This window comes from Mytilus galloprovincialis, chromosome 9 (genome assembly GCF_965363235.1).
Source record: "Mytilus galloprovincialis chromosome 9, xbMytGall1.hap1.1, whole genome shotgun sequence".
In the NCBI taxonomy this organism is placed as follows: Eukaryota; Metazoa; Mollusca; class Bivalvia; order Mytilida; family Mytilidae; genus Mytilus; species Mytilus galloprovincialis.
This window is the reverse complement of record NC_134846.1, coordinates 24,920,264-24,941,763: the sequence shown is the minus strand read 5'-3', so window position 1 is coordinate 24,941,763 and position 21,500 is coordinate 24,920,264. Positions and strand designations below refer to the sequence as shown.

The 21,500-nt window shown below is 32.0% G+C and overlaps 1 protein-coding gene across 1 annotated transcript in view; it reads right to left on the bottom strand.

The window, feature by feature from the left end:
* LOC143046714 (RYamide receptor-like) overlaps positions 1–20,843 on the bottom strand; it is a 61,615-nt gene extending 40,772 nt beyond the window's left edge. Inside the window, exon 1 of the mRNA XM_076219813.1 lies at positions 19,625–20,843. Within this exon, the coding sequence (XP_076075928.1) occupies positions 19,625–20,329 (705 nt within the window). The 5' untranslated portion in view covers positions 20,330–20,843. The remainder of the gene's footprint in view (positions 1–19,624) is intronic.
* Between the last annotated feature and the right edge of the window lie 657 nt (positions 20,844–21,500).

Sequence of the window (21,500 nt, the reverse complement as noted above, 5' to 3'; positions counted from 1 at the left end):
TCCATATTGTTGTCTTCGCCTTTCCGACAACCACTTCCGTACCCATACGGACCTGGGTTTTCTTCGTCATTTTTGGTTCCGTCTTCTCTGGAAAATAAACAAGATAAATAAAGGTAAAATACATGTTTGTACATAATACAAGTATACAAACGATCTAAAAATGCGTTTCACCTGTTTTGAACTTTTTTATGATACGAACAGAATTTCGACAACATATCGTTTCTATACAAGTCTGCCATGCATGGCGGAAAATCGATCTTTTTGTCTAATTCTTATAACACTTAGTTTATCATCCCCTCGCCGATTACATGTAAGTTGCGTGTAGATAAAATTGTTATGGACACTCTAGAAACAAAATGCTCAAAACTTGGTATGGTGTTACTCGTTAAGAATATATTAAGCGCTATTGACTTTAAGGTTCAAAGGTTAAGGTCACAGTGGCAGTTGTAATTACAAGGCAATATCAGCCTTGTGGACACTCTAAAACCAATATGCTTCAAAAATTTTAACCACTTTGGTATATTGTTCCTCCTTGTAATCTGACATTTTTTACGTTCAAGGCCAAATTTCAAGGTTCTTCTTGTTCCATTTGAATTAACAGAAACAACGCTGTCGCCTTTCTTGTTCTCATAGAATAATATGATATGAGCTCCATGTTTTGTGAACGTCTTTCTTAACTGTCGTATTAGACTGACCAGTGCATATCGCGCATGTCACTTTAAATGTAATTTAGCGCGAAAATTAACTTACATTTAGCTGGATTTATTGCCGTCGTAGTTTCATCTTGTCGCCTTCGTACTTTTATTCGATGGCAACTCGACGGGATTACGAGGTCTTCACGAAGTCGTGTTGCCATCGTAAGACTTTCGGGTAGCTTCGTGACTCCTTCGTGTAGACATCGTAATGTTAAAACTGCACGATGAAAACGACGGAAACACGAATGCAATACGATGTTCAAAGATGCATTCCCGGTGACATTACGGTGGTGAGGATGGTGATACGAACTCAAATCGAACCCTCAACATCGGACGCACCTTCGTGGATTTTTCAACATGTTAAATAATTTAGAACCCTTCCCAAAGTTGTACCCGAAGGTTAGAAACAGTGGCCGATGGTTCTACGATGGTTAAAGATGGCACTACGAATAGCCCAATCTGTATACGATCAGTCCCGATTTTGAAAATTTCCATAATCGTGTTGCCATCGGTGTAAAAATCGGGACAGTGTAACGGGGACATAAACAATTAACATAAAATTGAGGGTTACATTTCAGGTTAAACCTACCATCGTTAAAAAGGCCTTAGCCAAGACAGGGATTCAAAAGATTGATCTTATCAGATTTAATGAACTGCCATCCCACACCATCACCACCACCACCACCCGGACTTGGATTTTGGTATTTTTTTCTACTTTTCAACAGTAAAAATTAGAAAACAACGTACGGTAAGGGATGTTTGTTGTCTTTTATTTTATCAGTTAAATTATATTTATTTTCATCTAAAACATTTCGCAACGTCTGTATAAAATATCATCATGTTATGAGTTTGACCTTTTTTAGCAATCTGAGTAGTACGTTTAACCTAGAATAGTTCCGTATACTGGTATTTATCAAATATATTAATATAGTTTTCTCTCAGATGTCAGCAATATAGGTATAAAATAAATGTATTGTATGTTACAACGTACTTTTTTTTTTTTATCTTTAATCATTTTTATCATAATATACAAAAGGGATCTTTTAAGTCAGAAGTCAATAACAAACTGAAAACGCCATGCCAAAAACAACTTATAAAAATAACCTAGAAGGCAATTAACTATACACAAACAAAACATATAAATCTAAAGGCTTATTTACAAATCTAACGTCTACGATACACAAACAACACCAAAAATCGGGATGAGCTCAGATGATTTCTATACAAAAAGGCATTATATAAGGAAGATAATTTTTACTTCCGGTTTAAAAGATGTTACGTCCGGTATTTTTTGATAGTTTAATTGACACTGATTCCAAAAATATATGGTTTTATATACTTTTACATTAATTTAGTTGGAAAAATAGCTACTTCCGGTTAACAAAAGGTCACTTCCGGTTGGCTTTTTCAAGATCACATGGCTTGCAACCTATTGCAAAAAGTCCCATGTCTTTATCTTGTATACATATGAGGTAAAAGCAAAGGTCAAAATCTAGAACGTTAAGTTTACCTATGACCTTGAGCTCAATTTCAAGGTCATCAATCAAGGACCTCAAATCAAAAGACTCTAGGCCTCTACTTTATAATGTTAATGAGTTATATTACCATACAACTAATATAAGATATAAAAGGGGAAAACTCCCATCAAATGTCCATGTACCCTTTTAACTAAAATTTACGTGTTACAACATGTCGCAACTAACATTTTTGTGAAAATATTGTGTCCATATCTTATATGATTTCTGAAATAAGAGATAACAAGTCAAAATCAAAAATTTTGAGCATGACCTTGACCTTTGACCTTGACCTCATTTTCATTTTTTTTGGACCAAGAACCTCAAATCAAAAGACCTTAGGCCACTATCACTTATGGTTTTACAGTTACAAAAACATTTTATATATTTCAATACAAAAGGGGAAATAACTCTCATATGGAGTCTTCATAAAGCCTCGGTCAAAATAAAACCTAACATCCTGAGGATATAATGAGCAATTTGGAAAAAGAAATTTGTCGATTTCTTTTACGGTTGCGGAGGAAATCTCATATCAAGACAGTGTTTGGGGAGATAACTCTTACAAAGAAAAGTGTTCGGTTAAACAGGGTCAGTTTCAAAAGGGTATAGACTGTATGATATCATATACAAAAAAACTAAGCGACATCTTTTGAAACGTTTTTTCATCGCAAGAAAAAAATTAGGCGGAAGAAAAAAATAAAAATAATCAGAAGGAAAGGTGGAAAGACCTAATTATATGAAAGGTTTACTTCTTTTATTTATTGCAGCAAATCTTTGTTGATATAAAACAAAAAGAATACACAGGGATACCAACTGTACATTGCATGAAGCAGCTGTTGTTTAACTTATTTGATACAGAACAAAAACAACTAGAGCTTTGATATTGTATATATACCAAATATTCCTGTATCAAGTGAGGCCGAAAATAACATTTGTGGAAAATCTACAAACGATACATAATTGTTTATTTGTTTAAAACAAAATACACCATGACTGCTAAAATTTAAAGAACACTATCAACTTTATATTGTTTCAGTCATTTCAAGTCTGAAATACATGTTCTTACTTTTTCAAATTATTTGAAACAGTTCTGTTATATTCCCAAAATTGAAATAACTGTGTTATGCATGTTGCGTTACAATTTACATCGTCTGATTGATATTTCCATCGCAGGACTGCAACACGTGTTTAAGACAACTCAAAATTAGTTTTACCAACCTCGCGTTAATTTGACTGTCTCAAGTCTGAAAAATCACAAACTCACAAGTGGTTTTCTATAATCATATCTTTAATGTTCTTTTGGTTATTTGTTGTTCAGAATTAGGCATGCATGTCATATAATATATAATGTCTGACATACATACATAATTGTACGAAAAAAAGACATTCAAGATAAAAGAAAATTGTTTTTGCTATGTGTTCAGACCATGGTTGAGTTTGGTTTTTTTCAGAGCTTTGCATATTGTACATAAACATGCCTTTCGTTGAATATTGTGTGTTAATCTTCAAATGTCAATTGGTTATTTGTGATGTTTGGGTTGATATCAAAGCGACATATACATACAGTGTCTCGTAAGCCTTTATAGGCTGGGTATTGGTCCTTTTTATTATGATAATGTTATGTATTTTAATGTAGATCAATGTGTGACACTTAAATAAACTATTATTTATCTTATCTTATCATAACACTGCCTTTTATTCATATGCAGTAACACAGTACTGAAATATTGTTTTAATTAATTTTGCTGTGACACAATTTAGAAATTCGATTATAAGTAAATAAAGGCAACAGTAGTATACCGCTGTTCAAAACTCATAAATCCATGGACAAAAAACAAAATCGGGGTAACAAACCAAAACCGAGCGAAACGCATTAAATATAAGAGGAGAACAACGACACAACATCGAAACGCAACACACACAGAAACAGACCAATCATCAGACAAAACACCACGAGAATAACAAATGTAACATGAAAACCAAATACATGAATTTGGGATAGACAAGTACCGTGCCACGTCTTATCTCAATATCTCAAAAATAAGAGAAAACACAAATGACTCAACGTTAAAATGCAACACAAAGAGAAACGAACAATATATAACAATGACCATCTTCCTGACTTGGTACAGGACACTTTTAAAGGGGAATAAAAGTGGTGGGTTGAACCTGGTTTTAAGGCATGCCAAACCTCGCACTTTAATGGCAAAGTTAAATATAACATTGAAATGACAACATAATATTACAGGACTACAATACAAATAAATAGGAGAACATATTAGACACAGAAAAACATGATTAATAGATAACAAAAAGCATCAGGTTTAAAATTCAATACGCCAAAAACGCGCCTTGCCCACACAAGACTCACCAGTGACGCCCAGATATAAAAGATCGAAAGTGAAAAAAGTACAAAGTTGTACAGCACTGAAGATCAAAAGTTGAAAAGGTTTCGCAAAATACGGCATTGTTTTTATGCCCGGGATAAGAACATTCTTATTATATAGAACAATTCATGCTATTGCAAACAGTAAATTTTATCAAATGAATATGAAAGAGATATACACAAAGAAACTAAAGTATTAACTAATTACAGAAAACTAAACCTGAATACATAACGCCTAGATATAAAAGATCGAACGTGAAAAAGGTACAAAGTTGTACAGCACTGAAGATTAAAAGTTAAAAAGGTTTTGACAAATACGGCATTGTTTTTATGCACGGGATAAGAACATCCTTATTATATAGAATACTTAATGCTATTGCAAACAGTAAATGTTAACAAATGAATATGAAAGAGATATACATAATGAAACTGAAATATTAACTAATTACAGAAAACTAAACCCAAGTTTATCACAAAATAGACACACATCCGAATCAGTCCAAGCGTCAACGTAATTAAAAAAAATTGTGACGTCACATACGATGGCGAAAAGGCAGAAACGTTATGCCACATTTGAATTTATGAAATTTTGAAACAGCATGACGTCACATATGAAAAACTATCATTCAAAAATGAGATAGAATTAGGATTGATTTAGAACTAAATACTGATAATTCATTTAAACAAAATGCATATTGCAATACTTATTAATAGCAATTAACTGTAATATATATATGTCCAGTAGTTATGAATCCAACTTCAAACGTAAATAATCGTACAAAATTTAATATAATTAATAAAGAGGAGGTGGTTAATTTTTCTATACGTCATACCTAAATATATAATAAGAAGACGTCAACACATTTGACAAAATCTGATGAGAATTACAAATATAACATTAAACATGTAAACTAAATACATGAATTTGGGATAAACAAGTACAGAAACACGTCTTATAGTAATGCGAATTCACATTCAGCAAAACGGTCACAATCGGGAATAAGTCACGTTTGGTAATTAAAAGATTAGACGACATAATGACAAACCACAATCTACCATGTGGTAAAAATGTCCTTAGCTAGTTTGGTTAAAGAGACATTATATGGATCAACCAATTCGTGATGGTGTCCATAAAATTTACGGAGTGTCAATTTTAATCTGTCCTCCTCATAACTTTGTTGGAGCAGTTTCTGCGTAAGGAGCACACTCCTGTATATGAAGTCCGTATAGTGTGAACAAGCACGTGAATAACGTATCAATTGTGATATGTAAACACCATACGAAGGGGCAGAGGGTATGTTACTGCTGAGAAATGGGAAATTGATAATTGGGAAGTTGAAATCGTCCCGTTTATCATAGATTTTTGTGTGAAGTCGTCCATCTACGTCAATATTGAGGAAAAGATCAAGGTATGAAGCAGTCCTTCTAGTATCAGTAGTATCCTTAATTTCAAGTTCACTGGGATATATGAGATGTAAGTATTGGCTGAAGTATGGGTTGTTCAACGATAAAACATCATCAATATATCGAAAAGTAAAATTAAAGAATTTCGCAAGGTGCTTTTTCTTTTTGTCTTTTAGAAGGTTCTGAATAAATTCTGCTTCATACGAATACAACAACAAATCAGCCAGCAGGGGTGCACAATTAGTACCCATTGGAATACCGACTGTCTGTTGAAATATAAATCCTCCAAACTCAACAAATATATTGTCGATCAAAAAGTCCAGCATTTTAATAATATCATCTTCAGTATATTTTCTGGAAGATTCAGTGTGATTCTTCACAAAATATGAAGTATTGTATCCCAAAACAAGAAATTTGTATCTACGATTCCCATTTTTATAGAAAAAGCTCTGTTTTATGAGTTGGTGAAGTCGATCTTTCAAAAATCCTTGAAGTTCCATTCGGTTTCGATATGATTCCAAAGCAGAGTGTGTTCTTCATTGCAATCTGGTTTGATAGTTTGATAGCTTCAGGTATTCAAATTTCCTTTTCTGTATTTTTATAACCAAATACAATAGCTCTGATCTCGGATATAATTTGTATAACCACTTACAATGGCATTGACCTGGGATATTATTTGTCCCAAATTATGTTCCATCATAAATTGGAACTACTGAAATTTGATACGATTAAACACCTTGTTTTACTGATACATTAATATAATGGGAGTTAAATAATAAAGAATTGATATTTAATTATGATGACATTTACTTAAACACCGTCAAGGTTTCCTTCCTGGCTTACGTTGTTGATTATGGTTTAAAGTCATGAAGCAAATGTTCCAAAAAATACAAAAATCAAAATCAAATATTCTCTACCATAGTTAGCTTCCATTATGCAGATAATTGTTCGTCCTATCAAATATAATTCTTTTATTAGTTATACTGCTTTCAAAATAGATTTTTGTAATGTTCTAAGCGTACAATGTAGAAAACAGACTATCACAGATCTTTCATGAGTGATCGATGTAGAGATGTTCATATTTACACGTAACAAAAATGGATTACGGCAAAGATATTGGGAAAATGTAGCGAATTTTTTTTAAATTATTAATAGCGTAACACTTTGCTACCAAGGCAGTAAAGTCTGTAAAATACAAAGTAGGGAAAGATAATCAGTATGCCATAGAGAACCACAACACAACCGATTTGAAACAAGAAACCAAAAAATTGTCTTTTTTTGTGTCTAAATACAGTGCATCATCTGCGATGCAAATATTACAGGAGCACGATCTTACGTTTGTCACATGATTAAACTATAGCATTTTTCGGCAACGAAACTTCAATTTAATGATAACTTTGTACGATGTTTTGGAATTTTTGTAGGATATTCAGACTCCATAGTTTTCCCCATCAATACAAGATAATATATTTTGCCCCATGTAACACACATTTTTCTTTTTAAATAAGACTTCAATTATAGCTCATAATAGGTAATTTTCATTTTATTTTTAGATCTACCTATGCAAATATATTAAGGTTAAAGTCCTAGTCATCCTTTAAACGCATTGTTTTAAATCCAAATATCTCGAAAATGAGCACCGTAACCTATAACTATTTTTAGCTGATTTTGTTCCTAATTATAAACTTTCGACTAATAGTATCAATTTTAGATGTTTGGTATTAAAAATATAAAAAAAAAGAAGATGTGGTATGATTGTCAATGAGACAACTCTTCACCAGAGACCAACATGACATAAAAGTTCACAATCTATGATAGTTCCCCCCCCCCCCGGCCCTTTATGACCTTCAACAATGAGCAAGATCCATACTGCATAGTCAGCCATAAACGGCAGCGAAATAACAAATACAATACAACTCGAACGAGAAACAAATGGTATGATTTATGTACAAAACAATGAACGAAAACCAATATGATTTACATCAGCAAACTACAGTCACACGATCTTGACTTGGGACAAGCACCTACAGAATGTGACAATGGTAAAACTGGTGTTAAGGCCCAAACCCTCCCCTAACCTTGAACAATGTTTTAACAGCTCAAAACAAGAACACACAATACAAATTCAAACGAAAAACAAATAAGATAGATAGCAACAAACAACAATCACTCAGTCTGAATCACATACTCATGTTTTTTAAAGCTGAAACATCTGCACGAAATGTAATTATTATACTGTCAAAGATCGTTTTATGTTTATATACCGCCTGTTGAAAAACAAATCCGTCAAATCAATTGTAAACAATCACATAACGAAGCACAGAAGCATATAAAATCAAATACGACTGAAGCTTTGAGTCAGATACATTAGTATCTTTTTTTCTTTACATGTTATGCATTTCCCACTATATGCTTATGAGATTGTATTTGTTCCTTCGGTTTTAAGTTGTTGATAAACAGTTTGATATCAGTTTATATAATTTTAGTTGTTGTTTATTTATGTTTAAAAACATCTATTTTACTAAATGACTGAACGTTTACTATGTTTACGCCGCAGGTATCAGTCTTGTTTGTTGATATCTTTAGAAACGTTTTTCATTTACTTAACTAAAAATATAGGTCTTCCTAAAAAAAATAATATGCATTATTGAACACCAGATGGGAGCTGCATTGTAATAATGCTGTAAGGAAAAGATTTTTAGCAAACGAAAAGTAATAAAGCAGGATTTTTACTAACGTAATGGAAAAATAAAAGGTTAATTTAAATATGTTTTTTTCTTCTTTTTTTTACCTTAATAGAGTTCACTGGTTTTTTTTTAATTACTTTCATGTCCAACATGTAGGGAAAAAAGGTTATGCAATGAGATCAACTACAAAGCGTCAACTGATAATTCCGCTGTGTAAGCTATTTTTTCTGTTTACAGTTTTTCTTTACCAACTAAGGTTTCCATTTAAATTATGGTGGTTTTTGTAATCATCTTATAGTAAAGGGCAATACCTAAAGGATTGGCATGATTTACTATTCCAGCCATGTTGGCAATGTTTGTATCTATGTTTCTCTTTATCATTTGTATTTCTCTGTAAAGTGTATATCTATATATTATTAAAGACTTCTAAATTTAAAAAAAAATCAAAATCATGGTAAACGTCGCGATTAAAGGGAAGAACTCCTAAACGGAGTTTACTGGTAATTTGGACCATGGGACTTACATATTAGATGTTTTCTTGTAGCTTTTGTTTGCTACCTAGTGTTTAATTTTTCTCTCTTTCTATTATAGCTTTCAACATAAAAATAAAATTTAAAGCACAAAACAAAACTGGTAAATCGTCATTAAAGAGCTAGAATTACAACAAGGAATCAATTGACTATTTCAGCCAATCACAAGTCCGTCAAAACCCGACAATACACTAGCAAAAACGAAAAACTACGAGACGACAACTGCAAACTAACAGTTTAGATCCAATTATCAAAATTTAGTATAATGTGTGATTTTTTTACATCTTAATGTTTTACCGTGACTGCATTACTAATAAAGTGTAATTTTTGATTTTATAAAAATGGATAATTACCACGTGAATCACTGTTTACATTTACTCGGAAGAAATTGTTCAGAGTATTCCTTATTTTGATTGGTCAATTTGTTACCTGGATACAGGACGCTCTTATATATTTCTTTGTTTCGGGATTCGCGGTACATTTAATTTAGATAGGTTTACTTGTCATTTGAGATGAATTTCTCAAGTGGAGTTAAAGGATTAGATATGGTTGAATTTCATGTTTCTACCATACTTCCTTTGGGTTTTTTTTAGTTTATGGTTGATATTATTTCTTCCATACTAAAATTTGGATTATTTTATTTTATTTTCCGTATTATTAAAGATTGTTTGGTTAAGATGTAGTTAGGTTTATTTATATTAATATGTACTAATATTTTTATTTTTATATTGCAGGTAAGGGACTCTTTTCAGTGAGTATTGTTCACACTGTTGGGTGCTGTTTCTTTTCATATGAGATATTGTTTCTTGTATGGAGAAAAGTTTATGTTCAGGGTTGATATTGTTTCTTCCTTGCTTGCTTTAATTATTTAGTTTTTGCTTGATATTATTTCTTGCATGCTAGATTAATAAGCTTAAATTGTGTATTGTTTATATGATAGTTAAAATTAATCTGCTTAATTCTTTGTTCAACACAGTTGTTTGTTTATTTTTTGGCGGCCGTTAGCTTGGCGGCTAGCTCATGTGTTTATTCGATCTGTTTGGATGAATATATTTATCATTTCTGATGACTAGACGCTATATTTGCTCTTTAACATTAACTTTACATGTTATATGTGACTGTCAGTGGTATAGTCGAGTGTTTGTCCTGTGCTGTGAAATATATCTGTTTGTCTTGTGTATATATTGTGCCGTAATAAAATTGAGTAACTTTGATTTCTTTTGTGAGAAGCCTGGTAATTGTGTAATTTTTGATTTTATAAAAATGGATAATTACCACGTGAATCACTGTTTACATTTACTCGGAAGAAATTGTTCCGAGTATTCCTTATTTTGATTGGTCAATTTGTTACCTGGATACAGGACGCTCTTATATATTTCTTTGTTTCGGGATTCGCGGTACATTTGAAATTTTTCATTGAAATTATTTACCCTCCCACCCGCCGCATACAACTGTGTTAGTTATGAATTTTAATGTATTTTATGTACTTATTTATAAGATGTGCTTGTGTATACTGTGGCTAGCTCATGTGTTTATTCGATCTGTTTGGATGAATATATTTATCATTTCTGATGACTAGACGCTATATTTGCTCTTTAACATTACATTTACATGTTATATGTGACTGTCAGTGGTATAGTCGAGTGTTTGTCCTGTGCTGTGAAATATATCTGTTTGTCTTGTGTATATATTGTGCCGTAATAAAATTGAGTAACTTTGATTTCTTTTGTGAGAAGCCTGGTAATTAACTTGCATTATCGTTAATACATCTTAAAATTGTAAATTCAAAGTTATTACTCATGAGGCTGAATAATTACCGCCTAGACGATTACAAATGAGTTTGATCTTAAGTTATCTCTATAAAATCAGGTATGATTTCCTGTCAAAAGTTAATCCATTACATAATAAGTAAAGAATTAACCTCTGTTAAGATAAGATAAAGTTTACAGTTGATGACTTAAAATTTTAATGCACTCTTTCAATCGTGAAATCAGTTAAAAGGAATTATTGAACATATCCAGGGATGTTTCAATATGCATTTGTCTGAAATACTTGAATAAAAAAATTGAGTAAATGCATAAAAACGATTTGTATGTTTAATTTTACTGATATAGATATTCGAACCATGATTGCTAAATGTCAGAGCTATAACGTAATGCATAAACATTTGACATGTTTGATACAAGCGAACATAATATATTATCTTTGGATGTATGATATTGTTGTACTTTCCTCCCGATTTACCTATAATGGTTTCAGGGTTTTTAAAATAATAGTATGACTTGAATTGAGCAACATTTCAGTTTTATGAAGTATAATACATAAGTCCAAATAGTAGTTTTAAATTTGTTACAAGAAAACAGGTAAAACCACATTATCAAAGTCTACATAAGTTCGATAGTGTACTTGCTCTATAGCCAAGTCTGTTTCAAACCGTTCCAATAAACACTGATAGAAAGTGGCAGTTTCCAACACATCTGTTAACAAACCAAGTTCCAGACGAAATAAACGTAACTCATTCAGTAATCCTGTCAGGTGTCGATAAAAATGCAGTGATGATGTTTTGCAAAATGTTCGAGTATTTCCATGTAATCTAGTCCTATTTTAAAAGAAAATCTTATGAATTTCTCCATTCTGTCACCTTCAAAAGGAGACATTAAAGCTCCCTACAAAGTATAAGGTTAAATAAATTTACGCACAATATATTTAAGTTGTGTGCACAATATGTTTAAGTTGTGGACAAAATATATTTAAATTTTGCGCACAATATAATATTTAAGTTGTGCCCATAATTTCTTTAAACTGTGCCCACAATTTCTTTAAACTGTGCGCACATTATATTATTCTGTGCGCACAATATATGATTTTGAGCGCACAATACATTTAAGTTGTGCGCACAATATAATTTTTTCTTTGCATGTCCCTATCGAGGCTCCGTATATAATATATTAGATGTGTTTTATAATTTATTCACATGATCACATTGATACGTTAAAATAATTTGATTTGAAAAGTAAGCAGTTTTATAACAGCGTACGTCACACGCATTTAGTGACATATCCCCCGACGACAGAAAACAGAACTAACAAACTTGATTAAATTAATCTTAAAAATCAGGGACATGTAGCAAGATTACCAAGAAGACAACTTTCCAACAGAGTTCAATTGACGTAGCTTATATTTGAAAACTTGTAAAAAAAAATCATCAAGTCAAATTGGATTTTAACAACACACTAAATAGCAGCACACTAAGTAATAACACACTATTATTTCATATCTTATATTTCAAAATACATATATGCGATAAATGAAAGTGAAAACGTTGAAAGACCCGTGAATGCTACAAAAATTTAGTTCATTTAGAAAAGTGAGGAAGATTTTTTTAAGAAGTATAGGCCATTAAAATATATTCGGAACCTATGTACGTTTTTTACCTTCTGAAACCAATTTAAAACTCCTATTTCATTGAAATGTATACCAATCGATCTACAATTCATATTGTTTACGTACATATACCGTTAAGTGTTATATTGGTCTTTCTTAAGAATCAAGAAATGTTGTAATTCAAGTAATGTTTACTTGTCGAATAATTTTCACGTAAATCTAACTTTTATTCTCGGTGTCCAATTCTAGTTGATTTATGTGTTAAATAAAATTGCTGTTTAATTACAGAAGACAGCTTGATGGATCCTACTGCTCAGTGTGCGTGCTTAAGATAAAATTCATTAAACAATAAAGAGGCGACCTGGAGAAGTCATTAAAATGTCGATCAGTTCTATATCATGAAAATATTTAGTGGGATGCAATAACTGAACAGATTTATTGTAACGCGATTTTCTATTTATGCTGCAACAGGTATTTCTCGAAAAAGAACATAAAAATGAAACTCAGCTGTTCCATCTCGTCCAGGACTTGTTTCTCAATTTACTTATTTATAGTTTTCTCATCTTGGTTGATGCATGAATGAAGAAACAATAAATCTAAAACAAACTGACAACGCCATGGCTAATAATGAAAAAAACAAACAAACAACAGCACACATGACACAACATAGAAAACTAAAGAATAAACAACACGAACCCAACCAACAACACCTCACTAAGCTAAGAATAAACACACCTCACTAAGCTAGAGATCATATAGTCCCTAAAGACAAAGGTTAGCATTTCCATCGACAAACTCCAGAAATCCCGGTTATTTCAGACAACGGTCACCTTCACCGGGATACGGAGCAAATCAAAGTGCAACCCAACAATGGAATCTTTACACAGCAAAGGTTAGGGCCAGCAGGCCAACGCACTATTCCAATGTCTATTGGCCATGAAACATCACCTCATCACAAAATTGAACAGAGGCCCACGGCCTCGTCCGATATTGTCATCAGACGAACCATTTTAAAGAGCTTAGCAGTACGAGGTAATATACATGACCAGAATGTGAGCATGATTGTGGACACTGCTGCAATGATAACTGAGAAATTGATTCTGGCAGAAATGGAGATTTGGAGACCGTAACGCTACGTGGTTTGGGTTAACAGCTTGTTATTGGGTAGATTATAAAGAACGACTCTCGACATTAATAGAGTAAACACATAATGGGATGTGTGCAAAGAGCCATTAACAGACGATGTTATACTTAGGCTAGATATTTTGGACACACTTAGAGCAGTGATAAACCTGAGGACTCCCACACTTACAATCAATAATGAAGTGATAAATGCGGCATTTGTTAACACATGTAACAGTGGAAACGAGATTTTAACTCAGCAAGTTTGCATAAAACAAACCATCACAGTTCCGCCAAACTCAGAAATAACTGTTACCATTAAAACTAATAAAAATGCTGACCAGGAGTGCATTTTAGGACCATGCTCGCTGAATATTGCGAATAGGTTTCGCACGTAGTTGGAAAAGGAAATAGTTGCCCCTTAATCCTTTTAAATGATGGCAATCGTCTAATCCGCCTGAAAAAAGGTACACCTATTGATTACATAGAATAATTGGACGATGAAAACGCGATAAGTGACGTAAGACGTGGCATTGAAGAGACCCGAGACAAGGTGCCCTCTGCACTGCCTCAAAGTTCAGATGAGTTACCTACTATTCCACCACATTTAACCGACCTATATTAACGTTCAATCGACTCGTTTCAACCTATTTCATTCCAATCATTAAAACTGAAAGTTTTTAAAGAACAATTACAATAACATGTAACATATTGATCAACATTTTGAATTTGACTATTTGTTTTTGTATATATATGCAGCCATATTTGCAAATGTATTTGTTATAGAAATAACCAATTTTTTTTTTATATTTTAAAATTAATTGATAACAAATTCAAGAACACGAAGTCTATTTTTAAAGAGTCATTACTTTAATTTCCGAAATTATATAGAATACCTTAGGGACAATCTTGATATTTATACCGTTTTTCCGCCATCTTGAAAATGGCTGCCATATTGGATTTTTCAGAGTGGGTCCATAGCTGAAATCAATAGGTATATAACCAAGAACTACTATGCAAAGTTTCATGCTTTCCTCATCAAGTGAGCAATTCTGCTCTATATCTGCACCAATCGGCCGGACTAAAATGCGTGCACGTTTATAAACGGTTGATTCAATATCCGTATTGATTTTTCATTATAAAAAAGATATGGTATGGCTGCAACTAAACAACTCTCCACCAGAGAACAAATGACGTAGAAAGTAAGGAACTATTATAAGTCCCCGCACGACCTTTAACAATAAGCATAAATCTACCACGAACTCAGTACGATCCTAAGTAGTGTGACATTATTGAAAATGTAAATACATTAATAATAACAATTTTTCTATTTTCTATCATACGAATGCATTTAAGACTTACAACTTAGTAGTAAAATTCTTTGTTCAATTTACTTTTATTCAAATGATTGATTATCAGTGATCAATCAATGCATTGTTATCTTCAATTTCACCTTGTAAAGTTTTATATTGATGGATGTATGATATCGCGAGTTTGCTTAGTCAGCTGAAGGTATAAAGAATCCATGACACCGAAGATTGCGTGTAAAAGATTACAGATTTTCACTTGTAATCAAATTAATGTGGATTAAAGTGACATAAAAGGAATAATGTAAATCAAAAGGTTTTAATTATACAAAATCGGAAATTCAAGATTTTTTGGTCCATCAAATGACTAAGAGTATGATGATTACATTTATACCTTCAAGATAAATCTTCAGACCTATCTATCTGTGAATATAAAGGTATGACCAGTTGTTCTCTTATGAAAAATATTTCATTTTAAATTTAGTAAAAACTTGTTCATAAATAAGGCAACTTTGAATAACTTTGTACATGTAGTATCCCTTAGCTATGCATGTATATGTTAAGTTGCGTGGTTTAATCTAGCGGTCGAAACTTCTGTCTAGACAGCGAAATAGAATTCCGTATTTGCTCAAGCATTATAGCAACGTATGTTGAAAATGTTCTATGGTTAAATACTATTTCGAACTTTTTTATAGAATGTTTTGTAGCCTAAGTTCTTTGTCAGTTCTATTTGATTGTATCATGATGACAAAGTTATTCGTACAGACCATGCTTAACAATTTGTTTACTTTAATTGTAACAGAATAGCCACACATCATTTATTTTCGCATATTCAACAATTTCCTGAAAGATAAAGCTACTTCAAAACTTTCGATGATAAAATATATAAAACACTTTGACTCTTATTCGATTATTACCCTATAGTTAGTAAAACATTTCTAATGAATCTGAGTGTTTAAAAGTGTTCCAATAAAAAAAGGAGATATTCGTAAACTATAACATCTATGTAATTCGAGGAATCATTGAAGATGAGTTTCATTTTGTAGTGAAATTCACACAGATCAGAGAAAATAAAAGTTTGACACCTCAGTACTAAAACAGACCAGCTTCTTGAAATATCTGATGTAATAGCGTGTAACAAATCAAAGTACTGGAGTACTGAACATCGGATGACCGCAAGTTCTTGTGGATGATCCGACAAGCACTTGTCTCAGAAAAAAAATCACATCTCTATACCTGAAAGTGAGGTTAATGTATAGATAGATTTTTTTGTGGGACAAGTTCGTGCGTGTATGATAAATTAATGACAGGGAATTCAACCTCACCGTAATGAATATTATAATGTTGTGATACAAATCAGTATACTCTGGTTTATTGTTATGTATTACATTAGTTCTTGTATATAACAGTTACATGTGTATATTTTTTTTTGATTGAGTTAAGCCTTCTAATTGATATCTTATAGTGTGTTTTTCTATGTTGTGAAGTTATATTATTGTTTCAGAACAGGGAGAAGGTTTGGTACCATTAAAACGTTTAATCCCGCTGCAAATGATTGAACCTGACAAGTGTCCTAAGCCAGGAATTTGATGTACAGTAATTGTCCTTTGTTTATGTCGTTCATACGTGTTTCTCGTTTCTCGTTTTTATATAGATTAGACCGTTAGTTTTCACGTTTGAATGGTTTTACACAGTTAGTAATTTTGAGGCCCTTTATATCTTGCTGTTCAGTGTGAGCCAATGCTCCGTGTTGAAGGCCGTACCTTGACCTATAATGGTTTACTTTTATAAATTGTTATTTGGATGGAGAGTTGTCTCATTGACACTCATACCACATCTTTCTACATCTATATATATAATTTTCATGCATTTGTATATCATTCTATTCTATTATATTAATAATGGTGCAGTTCAAGTGCATGCATGGTGGACACTCTTCTGCAATAATTCGATTTTTCTAATAGAATGAATTTGAGTAGGCATTCGTATTTTACTTGTATGTATATACATACTACAAAACATTATATATTATTGATTAATCTTCTTTAAAAAGTATTTGATGAGTATTCATTGAAGAAATTAATTTATAACAAGCGATAAGGAATGTCAGTTTGCACTTGATGATGTCTACGTATTCATCATAATTATAGATCGGTTAAAAACCAAAAACGGAAGTTACGTAATGGATATCTAGGCGATAGCAATACACCGGAATACCCTCACGGTCATCCGCTGTAAAAAGGACTGTACTGAACCATATAATTATCAGACAAAATCAACATAGAACTAAACTCTTTGAGATGATATGGTAAATAACATTCCCTTTATGAGCTGTAACTGATGTTGACCGTTGAAGATCAAACATCGTGTTAATTTTGATGTGTAATCTGTCACATACCTACTGCTTAGTTGTCATTGTTTGTATAGAAAGATCTTTTGGTAATATTGTTACTTATATTCTATTGAATAACAAACAGCATACTATAAGTTTTATAGTGCATTTAGATAATCAGGTTTTGTTAGAAAAACTATAGCAAATTCCGTGTAGCAACTAAAATGATATTTTCTTCGTTTAGTTGAAATCTCATCAACATTATGTTTCCAATAAAGATTTCGTGTTTTTTCCGTTTAGGAAACGATTTCTTAGTTACGAATTTTCAATATGACTTATGCTGATGGGATATGTACAATATTTAGTTCTAATTTTCATTCGTTTCCCAATACGAACGACACATATTCGAATGTAAAAATCCTTTAATTTCATTCTACAGAAGACAAAAACGGGTAAAAGGACTAGAAAACGTATCACAATACTCAATAATCAAATAATGTTACACGTAATTAATATTTTCTGATTTTCATTTGGCTTTTTACTTCCTTGTTAAAAAACCAGTTGTGAGATAAGAGTGTTCATACATGAACAAATGGATGAAAAGGTTGAATCTGAAGATATTGTATCGGGAAATATTATTGCGTTGATATTTAGCTCTTTTCCTGAAGTTTGATTAGAAGTTTGATTATTTAAAATCGAAATCAATTAAAGATAAACCATCAAACCCATAAACACCTTGAAAATACTGCACAGATTCAAACAAATTATTTGTTTTTGAGTAGCATGTCTATTGTTGGAGAGTGTATGTTGCACTATACATTATGATATTGTTTTTGTTATATTTTTTGCAGGGTTGCTTTCTCATTGGAGTATATTAGTTTAGTTTTTTTAGTTTAAAAATATTTATTTATGGTGGATTTGGAAACACGTCATTGCAACTTATATTAATCCCTTTCCACTTTGCGGGTATGAGTGCTGTCCCGTAGCGGCATTAGCCTGCTCTTTTTCGAAATCTACAAGGTTGTCTTTTACGTACAAGAGATATAATGGCTCCTCTCTCTTTACACAGATAAGCCATTTATCATCCCTTTCCGACGGACCATCATCGTTTCTCAAGACCATACTCACAAATAGTGTCGAAGGAAAGTCGAAAATTAGGTCCCAGAAATTTTCTCCCGGGAACGGGGATCGAACCAGGCACATTTTTGTTAGTAGTCAGATGCGCTCACCACTTCACTACGGTTCTCCAACATCTACTTTTATACTTTCAAAAGTTATGTCATGTACAAAAGAATGAGATTCACCAACGTTTAAATTTCTCTTGGGAAGATTCAAATCATGACTTTTGTATGTCTCGTTTTAGTTTTTTATTGTACTGTTGTTCTCTGGCAATTTTAGCCTGGCATATTGCGTTTTGATTCCTTTTCAATGTGAAGTGATCGTGTAACATGCACTCTTTAAAGTTTAGTTACAGTAAATGGGCTATGTCGTAGATTTTACTAAAATTGTGCATACGATTTTGGCACAGGTTAATAATTGAAAATCGAAAAAGTAATGCCTCTTTTTTGAAAGAATTTAATCAGTAATATTTAAAATGTTAAAGAGATAAATGCATTATTTATTATATATGTTAAGATAACTAATACTGTAAATATCATGTTTATACAGATAAATAAGGGTTATATATATATATATATATATATAAGTACGTCTGAGTCAGTGACAACTCTACAACAGATGTATCCATCGGATCGCCATCAATGATGGTGATACATGGCTGTGTACATTTACATTAACATCGTTTCAAATTTAGCCCAACAATTTTCGATCAGCAAATAACGCATTTTTTTTCCTTCAGTGGCATTCAACTTTTGTCGATTTCACAATTAGGTCAGTCGGGAATGGCCTTAGACAACTCCAAAAATGTATGACATTTCAAATCATTGATTCTTATACAACTATTAATTTAATCAATATCAAAATTCTGTTTTCGTCCAATTATATTTCTGTTATGTGTCAGGTCAACTTTTGTCATCTCTCACTGTAAGATGCCTAATTGCCTACTTATTATCTCTTATCACGAACAGACACCTTTCGGAAAACATATGATATCACATCATCATTTCACGGAGAAAACATTTGCATGAATTTTTTATATGAAGAAGAGAAATATGAGTACCTATGACCTTAAAACAGTCAATTAATATCTTAAAGTTCGCAAATTGGACGTCATTTGAGATCTTACAATTTTCGTTGTACTCACCTTTTGTTTTGCTGATGCTAACTGTAATCGTCTTTTATTTTCATCATTTCCATGAAGGGTTTTCTTCCAAATGTTATATCCTATTCTACTATAGCAGAATATCAACACAACTAATGGTCCGAAAAAATGTAATACCATTATTCCTGTACTGTAGGCATACATTAAAGTGTGATTGTTATCCCATGTTTCTAAACATTGGCCACTTGTGTTTGAATAATATTGCACTTTTGATTTGATTAATGTTGGAATGGGTATAGATAAAGATAATATCCAGATTATAATGATAACACAAAGGGTTTTTCTTGTAGTAATTCGTGGTCTAAAAGGGTGCACAATGACGATGTAGCGGTCAAAACTCATTGCAACCAATGTATAAGCGCTCAGAAACACTGCTACTACTTGTAAATAACTCACTAAAGGACACATAGTTTCACCGAAGGGCCAATAGTTTAATAAAAGATTGGCCACAAATGTGAACGGAATACAGAAAATCGCCATGATTATATCACTTATGGCTAAATTCACAAGAAAATAATTTGGAATAGTTCTCATCCGTTTGTACGCATACACTAGATAACAAACAATACTATTTCCCCCTATAGCTATTACTACGATTACAGAATACAGGAATATGAACATAGTTTGTAAAAAATGAGAAATCTTTTGTTCAGAAATGTAAGTTTCATTTGTGAAACTGTTGTTCATTTTTGTTTCCCAACTTCAAAATTCGCAAATCACATCTTAAATTATCAATATACCAGTTATGTTTTACAATTCCTATTCTGCCTTGCAATTACTCGGTTCATATAATTAATTTTGATTTCCTGTTATCCATATACCAGTTATGCTATGCAATTCCTGTTTAGCAGTGTAGTTACTCGGTCCAAACAATCAATTTTAATGTATTTCAAACTCAACGGTTTAAGAAGAAACCTTATTTCACTTCTAAGAAAGTTATGATCCAATGTCGTTTGTTTTCTCATTTCAAAAATTCCGAATCATTGCCAATTTGAACTTCGGTGCATTTGTTGATCTCGTAACGACGATAATACGCAATCATTGTTGTGAAAAATCCTGATAAGAGATGTTCTGTTTAGAGATGGTTGTTTGTCGAACACAACTCCAAAAGTTATTGACCCCCTGTTTCTGTAGTATACAGATATTTATACTAATAAGACAATCAATAAAACGAAAAATACTTTACATTTGGTTTGATCACTACTTCTTACACGTGTTAACTAATATCTGATATTTCATACTATAAAATATCGAGAAAAAAACATCTGCATCATAATATGCCAGCCGTGTAGAAAATTATTTATAATACAGACTTCACAAGAGTTTCACGTCTTGCAAGTTAGTTTCTTTTGTTACTTATCTTTCAAGTCACTGCTTTTATAACGAAAATATCTTTAAATGAGGTAAAGACTTTATTATCATGTTTTAACAAGAAATATATTTATAGGTTAAATTGTTATCACTTCATCTTTGTTCATTCGAGTCACCACTCAAAAGAAATTATTGTATCAAGTTTACACACGTAATAATTTATGTTTTTGTTTGCATCAATCATTGCAATTTTTTTCAGTGCCTTACTTTTAGTATCAATATTACTTGGAAACAAGCATCATATGTTTAAATAAATCAAAAGCTGGCATAAGATAATCGTTTATATTTTTAATTTGTCTGCTTTGTAATTGGGGGTTGGGTTTTATTGCTCCGTCTAATAATTTTATTGAAAAAAATGTAATTGCTTTTTTTCAATATTTTTTCCATTTTTATTTGCTTTCGCAGAACATACAAAACGAGAGATTTTAAAATAGCACATTTTTCCACAATCACATCACATTAAGTCAAATTTAATCATTCTTTGGTC